The sequence below is a fragment of the Micropterus salmoides genome, unplaced genomic scaffold, assembly GCF_014851395.1.
Source record: "Micropterus salmoides isolate LMB-PRFRI ecotype aquatic unplaced genomic scaffold, ASM1485139v1 Ms_hic_scaffold_9, whole genome shotgun sequence".
NCBI lineage: Eukaryota > Metazoa > Chordata > Actinopteri > Centrarchiformes > Centrarchidae > Micropterus > Micropterus salmoides.
Window position 1 is genome coordinate 1,414,777 of NW_024044681.1, and position 21,141 is coordinate 1,435,917.

General features: G+C 39.3%; 1 protein-coding gene and 1 long non-coding RNA gene across 3 annotated transcripts; one reads left to right on the forward strand and one right to left on the reverse strand.

Moving 5' to 3' along the window:
- Positions 1 to 228: 228 nt before the first annotated feature.
- On the reverse strand, positions 229 to 3,770 carry LOC119895009. 2 transcript variants are annotated; one of them, XR_005443018.1, is made up of 4 exons: positions 3,642 to 3,770; positions 2,150 to 2,492; positions 1,075 to 1,185; positions 229 to 826 (listed from the first exon to the last, which is right to left on the reverse strand). It is a non-coding gene; the product is annotated as an uncharacterized LOC119895009 (long non-coding RNA). The 2 variants fall into 2 exon arrangements; XR_005443017.1 differs by having other exon boundaries at positions 229 to 1,185.
- On the forward strand, positions 3,741 to 20,455 carry rab21 (RAB21, member RAS oncogene family). Its single transcript, XM_038707767.1, has 8 exons — positions 3,741 to 4,165; positions 13,249 to 13,308; positions 13,401 to 13,508; positions 15,557 to 15,620; positions 15,913 to 15,967; positions 16,107 to 16,195; positions 17,694 to 17,833; positions 19,940 to 20,455. The coding sequence occupies exons 1-7, from the start codon at positions 4,028 to 4,030 to the stop codon at positions 17,831 to 17,833; spliced, it is 654 nt and encodes a 217-aa protein (XP_038563695.1). The 5' UTR covers positions 3,741 to 4,027; the 3' UTR covers positions 19,940 to 20,455.
- Positions 20,456 to 21,141: the final 686 nt, after the last annotated feature.

Below are 21,141 nucleotides of genomic sequence, written 5' to 3' on the forward strand. Positions count from 1 at the left end.
CCACACTCCACTATGTTCACCAGCCGAGTCCGTCTGCTGTTTGCTGCTCGTGTACGGTGTTTATCAGTAAACAGCTGCCGAACCAGACAGGAAAGGAGCACAAAACTGGGAGTTAAAGGTGTGTGTGTGTGTGTGAGTGTGTGTGTGCGTTGGTGGGGGTCAGGTAAAGGTGAGATATGAAGATGTAATCACACACATTACACCAAAGCAATGAGGCAATCTGTCTAAAGCAGTCTCTGGCTCTCAGGCTCTGTTTATTTAAAGCAATAGTTCAGATGTCACTCTCATGTATGATGTTAGCTTAGCTTAGCATAAAGACTGGAAGCAGGGGGAAACAGCTAGCTCCAAACCTACAGATGCTGAAATGATCAAAAAACGATATAGAGATTAAAAAACTAGAAATGGAAAAACAAGAATTCGGCAAAAGCAAACACAAGTTCGAAAGCATTTTCTTTACATTTTAAAATGTGACAAATTATTTTTATTAAACAAAAATTAAATTTAAATAAATCAGAATCAGTAAGAGTTTTATTACCAATTAGTATTTTACACGTATGAGGAATTTGCAGCAGTGCTAAGTTGCTAGACATTAAAGTACAGTCGACAAAAAATAGATTTAAAAATGTATAAATAGATTTGTGTTGGTCAGACATATAACAGGGGGAGATGCTTTGCATAAATATATAACTATAAAATTAACAAAATATAAAAATAAACTAATAATGTGACCGTTGAGATGCAAATATATTTCCATCATGTTTAAACAAACATTAACCACAGAGAAAGTTGAGCTCGCCGGCTGTCATTTAACTCTTGTGTACGGTTCCTGAAAGATCAATTAAATTCAATACAACTTTATATTTATCTCTGTAAGGACAATTTTATGCATCAGCTCTCTTCTAAACGTGTAGAATCTCACTTTTAATCACAAATGTGAAAGCAATCAAAGGCCATAAGCGTAAGAACTATGTGGAATTGGTAATATATGTAAGTATGACACCTTATCTTACAAAACTTAAATGTTTAAAGAATTTCAGAAATAAAATAATTTGATACATTCATTTATATGATTACCATTAGACCTGGTTCCACATCAGTTGCACTGATTCTTCTTTGTGCATTTGAAAGTTTCCCTGCTGCTCCATTTTCAGTCAGACTCTGACCTCTAGTGGTCGAGTGGTGGTACTGCAGCCAGAGAAACAGAAAGCTGAGATCAAAATAAGTTATTTTATATGCCTTTATTTCGATGTTTGAGTTAATAAACCAACTAACTAACAAACTCAGGCTCATTTGGAGGCCTTGAAGTCGTTCCAGGGGTGCTTGAGCAGGTTCATACAGAGTATAAAAACACTGCCAACTTATTTTCTTTATCCATTTAAATCTTTGATACAGTCTTTGATAGCTGTTGGTCCCTACTTACCCCCAAATTTTGAGGTACTTGTGCTTGAATATTTCTATTTTATACTTTTACTCAGTGAAGTTCAGAAGGCGATATTGTATTTTTTTTACTCCACTACATTTATTTGATAACCTCAGTTACTAGTTACTTTGCCAGATTGTTAATAAATCAACAAATAAATTATGATAAATAATTAAAGGTTAAACTATCCAGTGGTTTACAAAGTATAGTTGACATCAACCCCGCCCTTTCAGCTGCAACATTAAATTTAAGTTCAAGTTCAAACAACTTTATTGATCCCACTAGGGGCAGTTACTTAAGAGCATGTTTGCAGAAAAAAAAAAATAAAACATGCACAACATGCAACCAGGTAAGTGTATCCAAAACCTGAATAAAAATATTAAAAAGGCAAGAAGGTGTATAGTATGTGCATGTTTAAAAGTCTGATGGCCAAGGGGTGAAGGGATAAATGTGATGGTTTAACATAATGCATCACTATTCATAATCCAATCAGTTATATATATATATATATATATATATATATATATATATATATATATATATAAATAGTTATTTATTTATACATCTTATATGTTTTTTCTTTCTTTTTTCTTTCATTTTATTGCTTTTTATTTGTATATATCATGCAGAAAAGGACTTTTTAGGCCACTAAAAAAAGAAATAAAGTATTTTCAAACACGAACAATCCAAAAATACCAGATAAAAGTGTTTGGATATGTATGTGGTTACCTGTCACGACGTTTGCTCACATCAGGGAACTCAGGGAACCTCTTACCCCTGTCCCTTAAAAATTCTGGGGAAGGAAGTCAAAGAAATACACAAAAAAACTGTGTGTAATAGTACTAAAATGATTTTCTGGGCCGTTTGTTGTTTGATGTGCCAACATCAGAAACCCCCTGCAGCTCTGAGGTTGTGACAGCGAGCCGACTCTTTCATCATGTGACGCTGCAGAGAGGCGGAAGCAGCGCCGAGCTCCCACTCTGCTGCGAGTTCAGAGCACCAGTGTTGGATCTGCAGTCCGGACTGAAGACTCCAGAGTTGTTTCAGCTTCAAAGAAAGCCCGATGAAGTCACTAATGTTTGAGGGGAAAAAACATCATGTTAATAATAAACTGACATGAGCAAAAGTTAAAAAGAGTGGGCGGGATGTCTGTTTCTTTTGTTAAGGTGAGACACCGCTGTCCAATATGATGATTTTGCTTTTGAATTTTCAGATTTCAAGATATTTTGCAACTATTGTTACTTTCATAAAAAAAAAACAATCTTGAATAATATATATAAACATTATTATTTGTCTATTTTAATCTGTTAACCACAGACTGGTAAATTTCATCTTTCTAAGCATTTTCCATGTAGGTTCACATTTGTTTGTTTTCTAGAGCTCAACGTTAGGTAGTTCACACATCAGATATCTATGAGAGATTTGTTCATGTGACAAACAGTAAATTTTACACCAAGTGTGTTTCTAATGCGTTGGCTAATCTTTAACAGCGGTTTTCTGAAAACGACATGTTTCCTGTATGCCAAGTCATTTTACCTCGCCCTGTAAGGCCGTTACCTCATTTGCAGATTAAAAAAATAGCCCATAAAAACATTAACAATAAAAAAAGCTTCTATTTATGTTTACTTTCAGCTTGTAACGTTTCATTTGAGTTTTATTGTGTTATTATTATTTAATTTACCAAACCAGCCAGACATTTACAGAACGGTTGATCTAAATATGTTTTTTTCATGGACTTATTCTAAATATACCACTTGTGTGGTATATTTAAAGATAAAATACCATATAACATGAGAATGATAAAAGTTAATTTAAAAAAAAACTCTGTATATGTAAATGCTAAAAGACCCAAGAAACAGTGTGTAAAATTATGAAGATTAAAATTATAATTACTGTTTTATTTAGTCAACACACACAAATTATTGTTTGTCACAGGATCATATCTCTTATAGATATATGATCTAGCTTACATTGTGCTCTATAAAACAAACTTTCTCAACTCAATTAATTTATGATTCAATATTGAGAGTTTTAGAAAGACCAGTTTAAGGTTTACATAGACGTAGATAGGCTCTATAAAATAGACAAATAATAATTTTAATACATTTATTTTTATTAATTTATTATGAACGTTTTTAACATTTTTATTATAATTACTATGAATGAAAGTATGGTAATAGTTATGGTAATAATAAACTTGAAATATTAAAATTGACCAAACCATCATTTTGGACTGGTCTTAAGAAACCGAAGTGATCCATCCTCCCGAGTGTAGACGATCTTCGGCGTAGCTAGCGGGCTAACTGCTAGCTCAAAGAGACGCCATTAGTTGGGAGAAAAGCAGGCATTCGCATCAGGTTGAAAAGGGAAGTAGCTCACTGTTTAGACCCGCTTATCTCACACCTGTTGGTAGATAGTGGTAAAAGTAAACCTCGCGTATGCTGTCGAGGTGTATTTCTCCTGATTTTAGCCGTTTTTCCAAAGTCGGAAGCTGATGTGAGCTACGCAGGACTTCAGTTAGGACGGGAGGGTTAGCATTAGCATCGCTAGCTTGATAACGCCTGTTTTGATAAAGCCGAAAGGACTTTCTGTAACAGACTGCCAGCTATGGCGGCGGGCGGGGCGGGCGGCAGGACCTACTCCTTCAAGGTGGTGTTGCTGGGGGAAGGCTGCGTGGGGAAGACGTCGCTGGTGCTGCGATACTGCGAAAACAAATTCAACGACAAACACATCACAACTCTACAGGTAAGACACCCGGGAAGCTGCGGCTGAAGCCGGGGTAGCTAGCTGGCTAGCCGGCTAGCCCGCTGGTTAAAGACGTGTTTTTATTTATTTATTATTTATTTATCTGAAATGAAAGCGGAGGGCGGCGGGGGAGTTTATTTGTGGCGGCGGGGAGGTGTTTGTGTTGCTGTCACTTGCGTGTGTGCGCGTGTTGCGCACCCCGAGCCGTCCCGGGAAAGCGGGGTTATTGCGAAACAGGGCTGGTGTTGTGGCTGAAACCGGAATTTCACGTCTGACTCGGGTTTATCCGGAGTGAAGCCAGGCGGGCAGCTGTCTCACAGACAGTTAATGATCGATGCCTCATCAATAACTACACTATATTGTGACCATTAACCCGCTGAGGGTCAGCACATCACGCGCTTTCTGCAGTAACAGATAAACTGCTGCACTCTGTAAGATGCCCTTTATAATGTCATTAATACCACTAATAAGCTCTAAATTCACATTTTACACGCCGATGTTGGCTGTAACTTGTTTATTACATGTGACCTGACTCAGATCGGAGGAGATGCTTTCTCTCCTGTGGACTCGAGTCACAATGACTTCAGACTCCACTTGACAAAATCAGAAAGAGAGTTGAAACTCGACTTTGACTTGGGTCTGGACAATAAAAACAATAACGCCAATTATCGCGATATAATTATTTTCAATAACAACATAACAAATGTTCAATAAATATTCAGTAAATGTTTTATTTTGTTGAGGAAGAAGGACTGAAGAAATGATGTGATCCACTGTTTGGCCTCAAGTGTTGCCCGTAAAGAAGTTTAAACCACAATGAACCATCCGGTTTCTTCAACTTTAAGTCAGGAGCAGAAATCAGCCTTTAAACTCGAAAAGAAATAACGATTTTCTACTTATTGTCACAGTTATCGATATCGAAAGATATGAAAGTTTTTATCGTGATAACATTTTTGGCCGTATCGTCCAGCCCTACTTTGACTTTAACACCAGAAACTGGTGACTTCACTTGGCCCAAATATAAATTATGATATAAATAAAAACTGTGCAGCACATCAACGTGAGTTAACGCCTTATTCAATAAAGTTTTTTATTTATTTTTATCATTTTAAATATGAAATTCAAGTCTGCAAAGAGCACATTATAGCTTGTTTAGGACTCAACTCAACGTTTAGGGGTAGGGCTGCAGCTAACGAAGCTTCTGTAGTTTATTTCAACGATTCATCGATGCGTCATTTAAGAAATACTTCTGCTTGGCGGCAGACGAAACAGCTGTTTGTTACTATAAAGATAGCGATTATAAAGACAAAGAATATGGGTGAAAGGATGGATGGTTTCAGTTAGACGCTAAAGTTGCTGTTACCTTGTCTGTGGTCCGCTGGCAGAACACCGGCTGCTTTCTGATCAGGCGCCGTCGTGCTGTTGCCGAGGCGACATAAGTTTTGTTTTACAGTGGACGGACTGTAACATTACAGAGCTGTTGTTTTCTTTAGCTTGAAATAATCCCAGACTTTGGACACTTTCTTCTTCGTCCCTCGCTGTTTTCTCTCTTCCTCCACTTTGCAAACAGCGGCATCAAAATCCCGTCGGGTTCACAGCGTAAGCGCGATGTGCGACGGTAATAAATGTCCCTGCGAAACAAGGCGCTGTATATTTATATGGATTAAACGAAGCGTTGATGCGAAGAATTTGCGTCGATGCATTTTAGTAATCGATGAATCGCTTCAGTCCTATTCAGGAGTAGAGACTTGACTGGTTGGTCTCGACTTGAGACTTGACTTGGACTTGCAGGGGGCGACTTAAACCTGCGTCCTCTCCAGCAGCCAGCAGGGGGCGACTTAAACCTGCGTCCTCTCCAGCAGCCAGCAGGGGGCGACTTAAACCTGCGTCCTCTCCAGCAGCCAGCAGGGGGCGACTCCAGCGGCTGCAGAAAGAAGTGTGATTGTATAGAAGTCTATGAGAAAATGTTTCTACTTGTCAGCTGATTTATTCCCTCAGTAAACACTTTCCTGATGAGTTTCTGGTCTCAGTCGCTAGTTTCAAGTCTTCTTCAACACAGCATGATGTTCATTTAGTAAATTATGGTCCCATTTAGAGGAACGGAGACCAGGAAGCAGGGGAGGCTTTAGTTGAGGCGACTCATATCTGCTGCTCTGTGTACATTTAACCAGCGCTGCTTAAAAGTACATTTAGTTTTAAGCCATTTCCAAATGTGGTCACATCTGGTTCCAAAAAACCAATATGGCAAACTCGAGGCTTCAGAACAGAAGTCCACAAACCAACAGGGGACGTCCACTTCTTTTATACCGTCTGTGGGTCCAGACCCGAAGCTGACACCTCTTTAAATGTATAAACTCAAAGATATTAGATTTAAAATGATACGAAACAAATCCTCACTCTGGAGAAACTGAAACCATCAAATATTTTGAATTTTCTTTTGATATTTACATAAACAACTAATTGATTATTCACATTCTTCGTCTTGTGACATTATCAATTTATTGCTTCAGCGCTCTCGTCTGATAGGAAATGAACTTGCTGGCTGATTGAAACGGAGATAAAGTTAGCTCACCTTGGACGAGGTAATGTACCTGTAGTAACCAGCCGAGCAGGTGTGTCGGTGGTTCTCCCAGGTGGGTGGGCAGACCTCTGGAGTCACTGCTCATCTATGCTGTAGACTACAGGCCACGTTAGCTGCTACTGCTATGTGTTGCATCCTGGGAAATGCAGGATCTGACTAGGAAGATGAATGTGTGGAATAATAAGAGGAGATCTCTGGTTCTGCTGCTGGTTCCGATTTTGATTCTCCTTGTTTTAGGACTGGGCATCGTTTAAAATTGTATGATACCAGTACCAAAACCAGTACCCTTAATGTGATACCGATATAAAGTACTTTATGCAATACCTTGCTTAAAATGCCACCTGTTGAAGCCATAGTAGTTGATTGGTGTTATTTTTATTGTTGTTATGGACAACCAAGGTGATCTATTTTCTTTTAAATGAAATGAATGCACCTTCTCAGGGTGCAGCCTCTATCTCTGGATCAGTTTCACTGTGGACAGTAAGCTCGTAGAGAACATTACAAAAATACCAAGTGTGGATGGAAGACTTTCAAAATGTAAACTGAGCTCCCTGATTAAACATATCGTGGTGGAAGCGGCCCGAGAGGTGATAAAGATAGTTAAAGTGTGTTTGCATAATATCTGATTTCGAGCCAGCTGCTCTGCCACTATGACTCTGTTTTGGTTGTTTATCTGCTGGTTACAAAAACCTCTCACTGACTGCACATTTCAGGAGAAAATCCAGGAAGTGTGATGCAGCATTTTCCATCTGAGCAGCCAGTGATGACTTACCGCCGCTCTGACTGAATCTCTGCAACGCAGTGTGTCTGGAGATTAGCGCTGATCTTCAGTCGGTTGTGGTTGTTTTAAGCTGCCGAACACCCCGGAGCTCCCGTGTATTGAAGCCAAACCTCACCCAGAAATCTGCAAATTTTTATGTTTTTTTTTTTTAAGGATAAAGTGACTGTAGGTGGAGGTGCTGGCGTCGTCAGGCTCATCTGTTGCTCTTCTGCACAGTTTTTAGGATATTCTATTATCTGCAGCCATATAGAAGGGATGCACCAAAAATTGTTGGCCGAAACCGAATATAATGAAAACATTTGCCGAATACCAAGTACATTCACATTTCACTGCATAAATTAAATAGTCAAAATGGGCTTTTTCCTCAGTGTTTCCTGCAGGATGTGGAGAGACTGTGGTGGGGGGTCCGGGGCCCGAGAGGGTCCGGTAAAGTAAATTACACGTGTCCATTTACTTTTAATGGACACATGTAATATGTGTTATACTTTCTGTTAATATAATCCAATTAATATTATTTCCATCCTGTACAGACGCCTTATTTTGAAAACCAGACGTTGTCACATGCGTTTCCTCCTCGTGCTAAATCCATCCAGTCCGACCCGGTTTGATAAATACTGTTGTATGTGGTTCTTGTACGGCGTAACACGAAGACTTCACAGCCTCTCTTCATACTAAAGAGACAAACTGACAGGATAAAGTCTCTAACCTGCCTGTCAGCTCGCTCTGGGCAGCTTCACTTACCATAAAGGCTTGAATACGTGTGCACTCCAAATTTAGGCGCAGCTAGCTTAATCACCTTTTCACAGACGAGTGACAGAAACACTCAACAACAGCTCCGGGTCAAAGCCTGGATTTCTCCCAGTTCTGGATCTCTTGGAGAGCCGATTCAGGCAGAAGTTTCATAGTTTGATCACCTGAAAATCACCAAAAGTGACGATGAATATCTGTCCGACGCTCCTGTTACTGTGGGAGGAGTTAGGGAGCGTCTGAAAAGGGCAACACGATCCATTTCAATCATCAATAACTGATTTGTTTTTTAATCTAAAAATCTCAGACAGCTGCAAATATAGATAGAGACTACCCTCAACATTTCACACCTGTGAGACTGTAAAAAAGTTAAGAAAATTAAGTAATTCATTTAATATTTAAATATGCAGGGAGCAAGGTTGTAATTTCAACATCTTCAATATATTGACCTCAAACCACCTCTCATCTGTCCTGGACGTCCTCTCACAGCTTTCACAGCTGTTAGTTGTTTTTTGTAATGTTGAGATGTTTTTCTTAAAGGAGTGTTTGTTGAAGCACATGGGATTTATTGTTTGGTCACTGTCGGATCGATATCGAATCGTGGAATTTTACTGGTATCGACTACAAAATTTCTGGTATGGTGAGGTCCCTACTTTTTACTATTATTCACACCTGCCGAAACGATTTGCATACGAACCGGAGTTTGATTCAGTCGAACCAAACAAGACAATACGCTGTTAGAAACACTGTCTATGAGGGTCGAGCACTACAGTACATGTGAATATTTTAGAGCTGAAACCACCATTCGTTTTAGCATCAGTAAACAATTCGGTAAGAATTATTAAATAACCAAACTTACCAAAATGTTTCATCTTGTTCTGTTAAGAACAAATTCCTGGTGAGGGTTTATGGTGCTGACCGTGCTACGAGTCTGAATGTGAGCTTGTGTTGGACGCCGTTCCCATTTCAACACGCATCAACACGTGTTTTTCCAGAAACACACTCAATGGATTTTGTGGCCAGTCAGGTTCAGCTTTATTGAGCCAGGTGTGAAATGGCTGCCATGTATCAGAGCATTTATTACGATTGTTCATCGTGACACATTCATTTAAAAAACGCATACTGGGTTGTTTAATTAAATAGAATAAGTCTCTTATATCTCTGGGATCGGGTTGGTTGGTGGTAGCAAAAATGTTAAACGATACCCAAAACATATGTTGGGTTTGACTTTCCATTCCTGGCCCTGGGAGTTGCCATTAATCCCAGCTGTTGAATGGTACTCTGGGAAATGTAGGAAGTAGGGCTGAACGATTAGCTAATCGTGACGAAGGCGATTAAAATGTAGGTTAATTATACGGCGCATCAAAGATTCATTCAGTTGTCATCCTTGTGTGACAGATCTGCTCGCCAGTCACAAGCGCCGTTACGGTCCTACTCACCAATCAGAGCGGCCACTGGGCGTGCACATTTTACAACAACAAACGGAACTAGAGGAAAACGCGTTAATGGTTGTTTGTGCCGCGGTTTTGTCCGGCGTTAACTCACAATGAAGTGTTTCAGCAGCGGAGCGTTTAGCCGCCCTAATGTGTTGTTAATTTGTCATCTGCTCTCTAACGTTACATATCCACATGGAGCATTTCAGAATAAGAACATTTTTCCTGCCTGATTTTGTTGACTTGTTCAGATTTTGCTTATTTGTTCACTTGTCCTTGATTTTTGTGCTTCTAATATGGTTAAAGTAGGCTACATAGTTAAATAGCTAGTTTTTTTTGGTCTGTTTTAACTGTGTTTATTGTTGATGTACGATCGGGAGTCTGCAAAGGATGTTTTATTTTGAAAAGCGACCAGATTCTCCATGCCTTCTGTGTCTGACTTCCTGCCTGGTTCACCTGCTCTGTGCTGCTTGACGTGGTTTCTGTCAAAAATATTGAACTTTAGTGAAACTTCAATAAAAAAAATCGCAAATTAGATTTTCCCCCCCGAATTGTTCAGTCCCCGCTTGGACAGAACAGGTTGGAATAATTCCCTTTTATTTATATAGCAGAAGTTACCTCATTGCACTTTTCACGTAGAGCACATGTAGCGTACCCTTTGTTATATTATCTACAGAGACACAACAGCTCCCACCCTGAGCAAGCGCTCGGCCACAGTGGCATGAAAAACCTCCCTTTAGCAGGTAGAAACCTCGAGACGGATAATCGAAGACGTCTTCAGAGGCTGTGTGTCTCTGCAGGAGGAATTAAAGGTTCAGTGTGTTTCATTCATGGGCTCAAATGTGTCTGTAGGACCCAGGAATCAGAGGGGATGATGGGAGGAGGTCACGATCACATGCTCGCAGCCACATATCTGCAGTGCTCGGTCACAGATTACACTATTACACTAGTTCCAGGGCGCTTTTTCATGGTACTCATCTATGGTTACAGTTTACTGTTGGCTTTTTTTTGTTGTTGTTGTTTCACAGTCCCGTGATGAACAGTGAAATTGACCCACATCCAGCGGGAATCCCACAGGAATCTTGTGACCTACAGGGTTCGCGAAAAAATGTCAGCCTCTAGTTGTTACGTGTGTGAACTTTTAATTCACTGCTCACTAACAGAGTCAGCTGTGTGTGTGTTTCAGACCGCCGGCTGTTCCTGAAAAAGCTGAGACAGGAAGTGTAGATTAAATCTGTTAGTTGAAGCTCAAACTGCTGTTTATGTCCTTCTTTATTGTTTGTGATTGATTAGCACCTGATGTTCCTGTTTTAAATGAGCTCTCTGTGTATAGAGAAGACTTACAGCTGGGAAAGGATGGAGCTAAGATATCTTTTTATTCTAGTTTTATATGTTTGCTGATCTTTTATAACTCCAGGTCTGAGCTGCCCGTGACTTCTAACTGTAGAAATGTGTAGCTTAGTTCCCTAATTTATCATTAAAGTCAAATTTGTCAACCAAAATAAACACTTTTTAGCCTTTTTCTTTAGTTTTAATCATTTTAATTTAAACACATTTGGACTTTTTGGCTGTTGCGCAGCTAGTTTTGAAAACATCAGTTTGGCTCTGAGCATTTGTCTTTTTATTTTGAATATTTAATAATAATAAACTTTATTTATACTGCACTTTTTCAAGTTACAAAGTGCTTTTACAGGGTTGAAAAAGGAGGGGGGGGGAAATCTGCCAAATTTTAAAACAATACAAAAAATAAAATGGAAAAAGCAACAATAAAACAAGATGCTAACAAGAATTATAAGCAGAGAAGACATGTTGGAAATAAAACCGTGTGCTAGCGTTAATAAAACACTTGATGTGACTCTGCAGTAGATAAAACGAACAACTGATTAACTGAAGAATTACTGCAGCAACCAGGAAGAAGAGCGAGCAGGAGCACAACACCTTTATTTAGAGGTCAAAGGTCAACAACACACCCAGTCAGCTGACCGGACTCACACACATTCACACACTTACTCCTCCGCATAAAAACGTTTCTATTACTCCTGCTCGCTCGCTTCGAGTCTCTCGGAGTCTCTGAGCCTTCACATCGTTTCTGTTGTTGACTCTGAATCTGAATCTTGACCCTGGGTTTAACTTTCCCACCGAAACAGTCCGATAAATCAGAAAAAGGGCCTGGAGGGGAAAAAAACATAACCTTTTTACCCAGACGGACTTTGACCTCTTTGTTGTTTGTTTTATCAGAAGCTGCGTTCAACAAACTGTTGGCAGGAAACCATCTCAGGTTGCAGGTTACAGTGAAACTAACAGACGTTCTGTGGCACAATATGAGAAGTTGCAGAAGTACCTGTTGCAGAAGACTGAACTCTTCTCTCAAATGTGTCACAGATCAGCCGTCTTCAAAGAAATACTAGTTTGCTTTCACTTCCTTAAACTTTCTTTGCCAGGGGCTGAAAATACAAATATATTCTTCTCTCCACCTCTGCTGCTTCCTCGCTGCATCAACAGTAAAGCCACTCCTGTTGACATTAGGGCCAGCAAAACAAACTATAAAATATACCAATATAGTACTACTCCTAAAAATAATAATACCATATATCATCTCTCATGTCATTGCTATCATAATAAATATATATATATATATTTTGTCATGCAGTAGTCATTACCTTACATATAATCTGCCACGATGACCACTTTCTACATCTAGTTTATCACCTGCACTCTGTTAATTCCAAAGCTACAGAAACGATTTCCTAACACACTTCTGGCAGACGCAACCAAACGCTGCCCCTGAATAATCTAATACTACATAACTGTCTTCAACGACGACGACCTGCAACTGTGCGTTAGATACTTGTTCATCTCGCGTTTAATCATTTCTGACACGCCGGCTGTAACTAGAGACTCTACAGTTTAATCGCACATTGATGTTGGCCTCCTCCACTGATAAACACGGCATTAGCTTCGTGTCTAATTTAGCAACAGGCAGCGGTATCTGCTGTTGGCGATGTTAGAAAATATTTAGAAGTGATAAATTAGAGAGGAAAGGCTCTATAAAATATCCACTGTGACTTGTCGCATCATAGCCTACCAAGTTTTTAACCGAGTGAAGTCTGTGCGAGTGAACACGAGCACATGAGACGACCGGAAATAAAAACCGGAAAGGAAATATTGCAATAAATCTGTGAGCACTCGGTGCAATACGGCAGTGTGCAATAAAAATAGTAGCACCTTAGCACATGTACTTTACACAAGCCTCAGTTCAATGGAGCAATGTGCAATAACCACACTTTACTCCATGGTACGTCCTTTTCTTCTGTTTTTATGTTTTCCTCTTGAGCGGTACGTCACCATGTCAATGTTTCTCAGGTTGTTGTTTTGTATTAAGCAACGCTTCACTGTGCCCGAGCCAAATTTCCCTTTGTTGTCTCGAAGGAGTCGAGGTTTGACCTGGATTTGAGCCACGTGTTTTAATAACAAGCCCTCGATTAGCCTGATTTGTTAAACCTGATCATTATAATGATTGTGTCGTCCTCTTCCTCTGCAGGCGTCCTTTCTCACGAAGAAGCTCAACATCACAGGAAAGAGAGTGAACCTGGCCATATGGGTAAGAGCCGAACATAAAGATAACCATCACATATATAATGTACAATATAATAAACTGTAAAAAACATTAACCTTTATTGTGTGTGTGTGCAGGACACAGCAGGTCAGGAGCGTTTTCATGCGTTAGGTCCCATCTACTACAGAGACTCCAATGGAGCCGTACTAGTGTACGACGTTACAGACGAAGACTCCTTTCAGAAGGTAACGCCTGTTTGGATGTTTCCTTTTTTCCTGCACGTTAGATGAAGCTTCAAACCAGGTGCTTACAGCCCCTTTACACCCGGTATTAAAACCAGCGATGGGATTGCAGTCGGATAGTGCTCGACCTCATGAAAGTACAGGTTTAAATGCACCTGAGATCCGATTGGAGGTGATCAGGGGTACATTGTGACCGCATTGAACGCAAGAGCGGAAATGCGTACCGCTCTCGGACTTGGAGCCGTCCACAAGTAAAATCAGAAGTTTGACGCCTAAATCACAATCTTCACACTCACGGACTTTGCGGCGCGTTCCTGGTGAGTCCTTAAGGGCCCAGGGTCGTCCCGTTGTCAAATCGTCAGGTGCATGAGGGGCCCTTTATGCACACAGACTTTGCCTTCGTAGCATTGTGCCATCGGTAAAAGAAAATAGGTAAAATGACCTCTTGTCCAAATCATAAAGTTAATCCACAAAATCCTGGAATAAATTCAAATCAGACAGTCGGTCCCTTCAGTGCTTCGGCCGTCAAAAAAGTAAAATATGTGAAATAAAAAGCCCCAAACCGACAATTGTTTTGGTGAAGTTATGTTACGTGATATGTGTTATACCATTTCGGGCCCTTGCAGACAGTTAATGTCCACTAAGTTTGTGAGGATCAGGGTTTAGGGTGGAGATTTGGTGTCCACGAACTCACTCAAACCTGCTCCTAAAATAACAGAAATGAGGACACGCTATGACAAAGGTAGCAAGGAAACGATGCCAGGCGGAAGTTCCACTTTCACCGCTGAAGAGAGAGGTGCATAATCCATTGAGTGAAAACAAATCAAGGTGGAAAGAGACCGTTCAAATAGTTATTATACAGTTTGTCATTATAAAGCATTTTTAGGACCCGTGCAAAGGAGGACGTGACGTTTGACCCTGACAGAGCGATCTGTTCTTAAGCTGAACCGCAGTGTGCTGTATGTACTGTATACTGCACACTTTGAGGTATAGTATGTAGTATGAAACTATTAAATAGATTTATTTTGCAGCATGCTACACCAGGCTTTGCTAGTTTCTGGTTTTCAAAATCAGAACAATAAGAGGAATATAAATGTAAGTACGCTTAAAACGAATTCTTTTTTAAAAATCTCTAGCCAAGCTGTAGCAGATGTTTGCTTCGGTATATTGGCGCATAAATAAGAATTATATAAAATAAAAGCAAATTAAAAGCAAGTATTATAACCACAACTGTAACATTACACTAAAAATGTAATATCTATTTAGAATAATGATGAAAATTGTAAAACAAGTTCTGTCGTTGTCCCCTAAACAAAAGACGGCTGGTTGTTGTTACGGGTCTAGCGCTTTGCATTATGGGCCACAGTACGTGAGGTAGACTGGTCCGATGCGTACTGCAGATTTTTCCCGAATCAGTACGCCATCCGGGTATTTTTGGCATACTGCAGATTTTGCGTTTGTTTGCATACTACATTTGGGCCAAATCAGTACGTAGTACTAGTATAGTAGGCGGTTTGGAATGCAGCCTTAATTTGGACGCTGGAGACGCATCTTAAAACCAGGTGTAAATGTAATCAGGTTAAAATCACGTCCAGAAAGTGAGATATTTCCTGCTCTAAACCATAAATTATGAAAACAGATTGTTGCAGGCAGATATGTAACGTATATATTCATCAAACCAAAAGAGTGAAATAAGTATTTTTTTTTTGTTCTTAGTATGTAGCCTGGGAAGAATACGGCACCGGAACGGACCTCTTTGTTAAACACTTGAGAGCTGGAATAATTTCTGGATTCATTGATTATTGGACAGAAAACTCAGACGGACAAATTTTATAATTGATAAATCGTTAAAATACTTTCTTTAAGCAAAATATCTTGTTCCCAGCTTCTTAAATGTGAACTTCTGCTCGTTTTCTTCTTTCTTTTTATGATGTTACGTTTCTCATTTCTAACTTTTAACTTCTCGGTTCTTCTTTTTATTCTCTCCTCCCTTTTTCTAACATGTTTTTTGATGTAACACAGTCTGATTTATCGTGTTTCTGCTGTTGCAGGTGAAGAACTGGGTGAAAGAGTTGCGGAAAATGTTGGGGAACGAGATTTGTTTATGTATAGTAGGTAAGTTATCAGAAACGAAACGTTTACTTCAGCTGAACATTTGAAAGCATCGACAACAAACGAGCCTCATCACCACATGAGGGCCCTAATTAAATGAAATCTCTGGCTGAAGTTAAGCTGGGCGATGTGGACAAAAATGTTTTAACAATAAGAAATTCCAAAGAGTGTTTAACTCAACAACTGTGGTGCAGAAATATCAGGCGTTTTACTTGAATAGAAAACGAAGTGATTGGATGAGCCGGACTGACGACCGCAGGACGATCGACTGAGTCTGTCTTTCTTTTCTCTGCAGGTAATAAAATTGATTTGGACAAAGACAGACATGTTTCAGTGGAAGAGGCAGAGAGGTAAGAACATGGGTTTTTCACGTCGCTCTGCTGTGAACAAATGAAACCAGACGACGACGCAGCTCAGTCGGTGGGCACGTGGTGGTCTGGAGTTATCTGAGCATGCTCAGTATACGTCTCTCTCTTTGTGTCTGTGTAGTTACGCAGAGTCGGTGGGAGCCAGACACTACCACACATCAGCCAAGTTAAATAAAGGCATCGAGGAGCTCTTCCTGGATCTCTGTAAAAGTAAGACCCGAACCTAAACGCACGAAACACGCTTCAAAGTTAAACCCGACTGACGACCTTTTCTGAAATACGAACGTCATGAGATCAAGTGAATATCAAAATGTTTTCACACAGTGACGTTTTTAAATAAGAAATCCACTTCTGTTTTCCTGTAATACACAGATGAGAAGATGGATTTTAGTTTCAGTGCAGAGAAGTTTATTTAAATAAAATAACGCACAACAAAATTAGTTCGTACAGGAAGAAAATAGACTGAGCAGAAGAAAATGAGACAAAACTACATAAAATAATAATATTTTACAACCTTAGATGGTTCTCAGGGCTCAACAGTAACGGTGGCCCGATGGTCCAGGGCCAGTAAAACGTAACGTCGGGACAGTTGAACTAGCAAATCACTGGCCCAATCGGACCAGTGCAAAAACATTAGTATTTTAAAAAAAATGAAACTCAACATCCTGCAGTTGTTTTACAGCTTTTTGACCGTCGTCCAATCCAGATTTGTAGTTACGTGACGAGTTGTTGTCAAATGTTATTTCTCTCATCTCAGTCATGAAAGTGAAACGACTCCACCTGATTGTATAGAAGTCTCTGATAAAATGTTTCTACTTGTCAGCTGATTTATTCCCTCTGTAAACACTTTCCTGATGAGTTTCTGGTCTCAGTCGCTAGTTTCAAGTCTTCTTCAACACAGCATGATGTTCATTTAGTAAATTATGGTCCCATTTATTATATGTAATTAGATTTATAAACTGAGTGGTGATAAACTGATTGAACAGGCTGAAATATTTGGATATCATATTTAGACATCTACTTTTATTTCCTTTGTTTTATTGGGGCTTTAAACTTAACTCTATCTCTATATCTCTCTATAGAGAGAGAGATATAGATAAAATAGTAGATGAGAAGGATTAAAGTGGTTAGAGGAGGGAAAAATAGTGATTATAATAGAAATGATCATTTATTCTGTTATTTGATGTTGAAGGTGCATCTGTAATTTATGTTAACTGTGACATTAGCCGGGATGCTAATTTTCAACAAACAGGCTTAAAACTAAGTTACTTATTGGAAAAAAATGAGCTGACTCTTAATAATCTTTTTCAGTGGCGCTGGTTAAATGTACACAGAGCAGCAGATACGAGTCGCCTCTATCCTGATTGGAAAGTCAGACATGGTAGTGACTTGTCAATCAGCTTGTAGCCCCGCCCTAAAGCCTCCCCTGCTTCCTGGTCTCTGTTCCTCTAAATGGGACCATAATTTACTAAATGAACACCATTATTGCTAATGGAGCCGTTCCATTGAATGCAGGTTTAAAGGACATCAGTTTGCTGACCGCTTGGTTGAGTAGTTGCCTCATTTTCTCAGAGACTTCTATACAATCCAGTGGAGTCGCCCCCTGCTGGCTGTTAGAGAGAATGCAGGTTAAAGGCACTTCAGCCCTGACTTCACTCTTCAGAGCCGGAGGTTCCCGCTTGGTTTTAACCTCTGTCTGTGTTTTCAGGGATGATGGAAATGGCTCAGTCTGAGGAGAAGTTGAAGGGCAACGGAGCCAGCCAATCAGCAGCGGGTAGGCGGGGCGTACAGATAGTCGACGACGAACCACAAGCCACGCCCGCCGGAGGATGCTGCTCTTCTGGCTAACTCTCTCTCTCTCTCTCTCTCTCTCTCTGTCATACATGCTTGCAAACATAATATTCACACACACACATTTACAAATGTCTCTGTTGTCCAGTCGGTCTCCTTTAAAATAATCCCAAATGTTTCCGCTGTGTTCATTCAGCTCCGCTTCTGCTGCCAAGGAGCGCGGGAATTCATTTTAAATCCTTGTTCCCTCCAAAATAAAAGTAACTTTACGGTTATGAGTATCTTTTCAGCCATTAAATTGGACAGAAATCTCATTTTCAGCACTTTGATTACTATAATTTCCTGTATAACTTGTGTATTTAATACTTAGCAACATTAATGAAAGTACTGAAATAACTCTTGAGGACATAAAATGGCGGCTCAAACTTCAGCAGGGATTTATGTTGTTTTGTTTTTTTTTGGTGGGGGGGATAAAACATGCATCCAGACACACAAACACACACTGTATAAACCTCCATTAATCATCATATTTATCTAAAAATATAAATATGTTTCCTGTTTTCAAACCCGGAGGAGCAGCCGGCCGACAGTTTGTAGTAAAACAGCTCCACCTGCAGGATGAAAGAGGAACATTAAAGGGCAGGTTCACCTGCTTTCATGTTTATTTCAATATACTCACCGTCCTCGCACAACTTCTCTGTGAGAGATGGAGAGTTGAAAGTTTTCTGAAGTGAATACGAGGCTTCAGCAGGTGGACATCTTTAGTCCTGGTAGAAAAATGTGTTTGTCCCGTGTTTATAACATCGGCTGATGCGTCGTCTTGTTTTTAGAAAGGTCACAGTAAATAGTCTGAATGAGGAGCGTGAAAGAACATCCTTAACTCCACCTGCTGACCTTTCAAATCCGCCTGATTTTGAATGTGCTGTTGATTTACACTGTTGGCCCACAATGCAACAGAGCGAGGAAGAGGAGGCAGCAACATTTTAAAGTGAGTTCTGGTGCCAAAAACGACGGGATACTTTCACTTGATTTGACTCCGTCTGACTGTTGAAGCCTCAGATTAGCTTCAGCTGAACTTTTACTGTCCTCCATCTCGGAAAGAGTCGCTGCTTCAGGGTCGGCGTCGATAGGAGGGACGAAGAGCGAGCAGTAACACTGACCCAAAACCACAAAGTCAATAACCGAGTGGCTGCAAAATGATAAGTCACAAAAGGTCCAGTGAAATTTGAAAGTGTAGAAGAGCTGTTTCAGATTTCTTTTATATATATTCCCAGTCAGCAACTTGCAGTGAAGTGAATTTGGTGCAAACTTTGAAAGCAGTCCTCAGTTTTTATTCTGTGCTTTCTTAATATAGACGGGGAGTCGGAACCTGTCCTTTAATAACGTTTATTAAATCAATAAATCTCTCACTTCATTCAGAGCTGCACACTTCGTTTAAAGGAAGTTTAAAAACCTGAAAATTAAAAATGTTTCCGGTTTTGTGAGAAGAAAAATATAATAATAAAAATAAATCTGAAGCTGCCGTTAAAGTCAAGTTTAGAGATTTTAAAAAATGCTGATATAAAACTAAAGAATAATAATTTATCTTATTTATCCAACTATGGAAGATATTTTGTTTATAAAAATATAAAACACAGAAAAACTCACATTGGAGAAACTGAAACCAGGAAATGTTCTGACATTTTTGATTCACGATTGCTCCGTTTTTCAGTCTGTAAATTTAACTACACTCTGATATTTGTAGTTAATTCTTTTCTTTTAATTCCTAAATTTTATTTAGTTTTAACAAACATCAGTTTGTTAAAAATAATCTGGAGAATCAATTAAAACGTTTAACAGCAGAAATATTCAGAAATCAGGCTGCAGCAACATTTATTTGAAACATCAGAAAATTAGACGCCTTTAAATCGCTTGTTTTGTCATCAAAACAGCAAATTATTTGATTTACAAAGATATAAAATGGAAAAAACAGCAAATCCTCTCGTTTCAGAAGCTCAAAACAGATTGTTTCAGATATTTGTGCTTAAAAAAAACTTAAATTTCTGTCAATATCTTTTGTGATTTATTTAATTGACTAAGTGTTTCAGCTCTAAATATAATAATGGCTTTCGCAGTGTTGTGCAGCTGCTCCTTCATCCTCCTCTTCCTCCACACGGTTTTTAACACACACACACACACTCTCTCTGTTCCTGGACAGAGAAGTAAAAGCATGCATGTTTGATTTCTGTAAAATGCTTTGTTTGTTTTACTTTCTAAGAGAAATGGTAAATAAAAAAACAACTGAACAGCAATTATTTAATAAGTTATATTCACATGGCGGTGATGGAAATCTGTACATGAACGAAGGTTTTCTGTGTACTTGCTGTGTACTTTTACTGTGTTTTCCACCGGGCCTGTAGCTCCATTAATCTCCCTGCTTACTGATAAAAACTACAGTGACATTGTACAAAAGAAAAACATCAAGACGGGACGTTTTTATCTGCCTTTCGGGGAAACTCTGCGCACATAGAAGAAAAGCTAAACGCTGTCCTGTTCAGTGTGGAATAACAGAAAAACTAAAACATGTGGTTGAAAAGGAAAAAATAATCAGAGCACTTTTTTTTCAAAGGTAATTTTTTAAACTGCTAGTGTCAAAGTGTTTTTTGTAAAAATAACAATTATAATGATTTACACAACGCATGGAGGTGTCGCACACATTGTCGTTATTTCACATGCACAATGACATTTTTACATTTTACTCTCTTCAAAATGGGTTTTTACAGGAATAAAAATATGCTTTAGGTAAGTAGAGGAGAAAATAAAGTGCACGCATTCAAAGGATAAGTCTGGCGATTTAAAAATTTGTTATCAAAATATCTCACAAAAAGACTCAAACCAGCAGAGAATATACAGGATCTCACAAAAGTGAGTGCACCCCTCACATTCTTGTAAATATTTGATTATATCTTTTCATGAAGAAATGACACTTTGCTCCAGTGTAAAGTAGTGAGTGTGCAGCTTGTATAACAGTGTAAATCTGCTGTCCCCTCAAAATAACATCACACAGCCGTTAATGTCTAAACCGCTGACAACAAAAGTGGGGACACCCCAAAGTGAGCAGCTGTTTTAGGGAATTACCTGTTTAAACATTAAACAGGTAATCTATCTGCTAGGATTTTTCAAATTTGTGATTGAACCGCCAAAGAGAGAGACATAAATTGTGGGCAAGACATGCTGCAAATGAGCTGCGGCTCGGATTCAGTGAGGACTGCAGCCTTTATTTACACCAATTAGCCATAACATTACGACCACCTGCTGGTCACGATCTCCAGCCATGCTAGCAGCTCTGCAAGGCTACAAGTTATGGTGCATTTGTGGTGTTAATC

What these genes read in the sequence shown, in the direction of transcription:
- rab21 (XM_038707767.1), top strand. Translation starts at nt 4,028, where the DNA reads ATGGCGGCGGGCGGGGCGGGCGGCAGGACCTACTCCTTCAAGGTGGTG. An exon ending in AACACATCACAACTCTACAG is followed by an intron (nt 4,166 to 13,248) that starts GTAAGACACCCG and finishes CTTCCTCTGCAG; the next exon opens with GCGTCCTTTCTCACGAAGAA. An exon ending in GAGTGAACCTGGCCATATGG is followed by an intron (nt 13,309 to 13,400) that starts GTAAGAGCCGAA and finishes GTGTGTGTGCAG; the next exon opens with GACACAGCAGGTCAGGAGCG.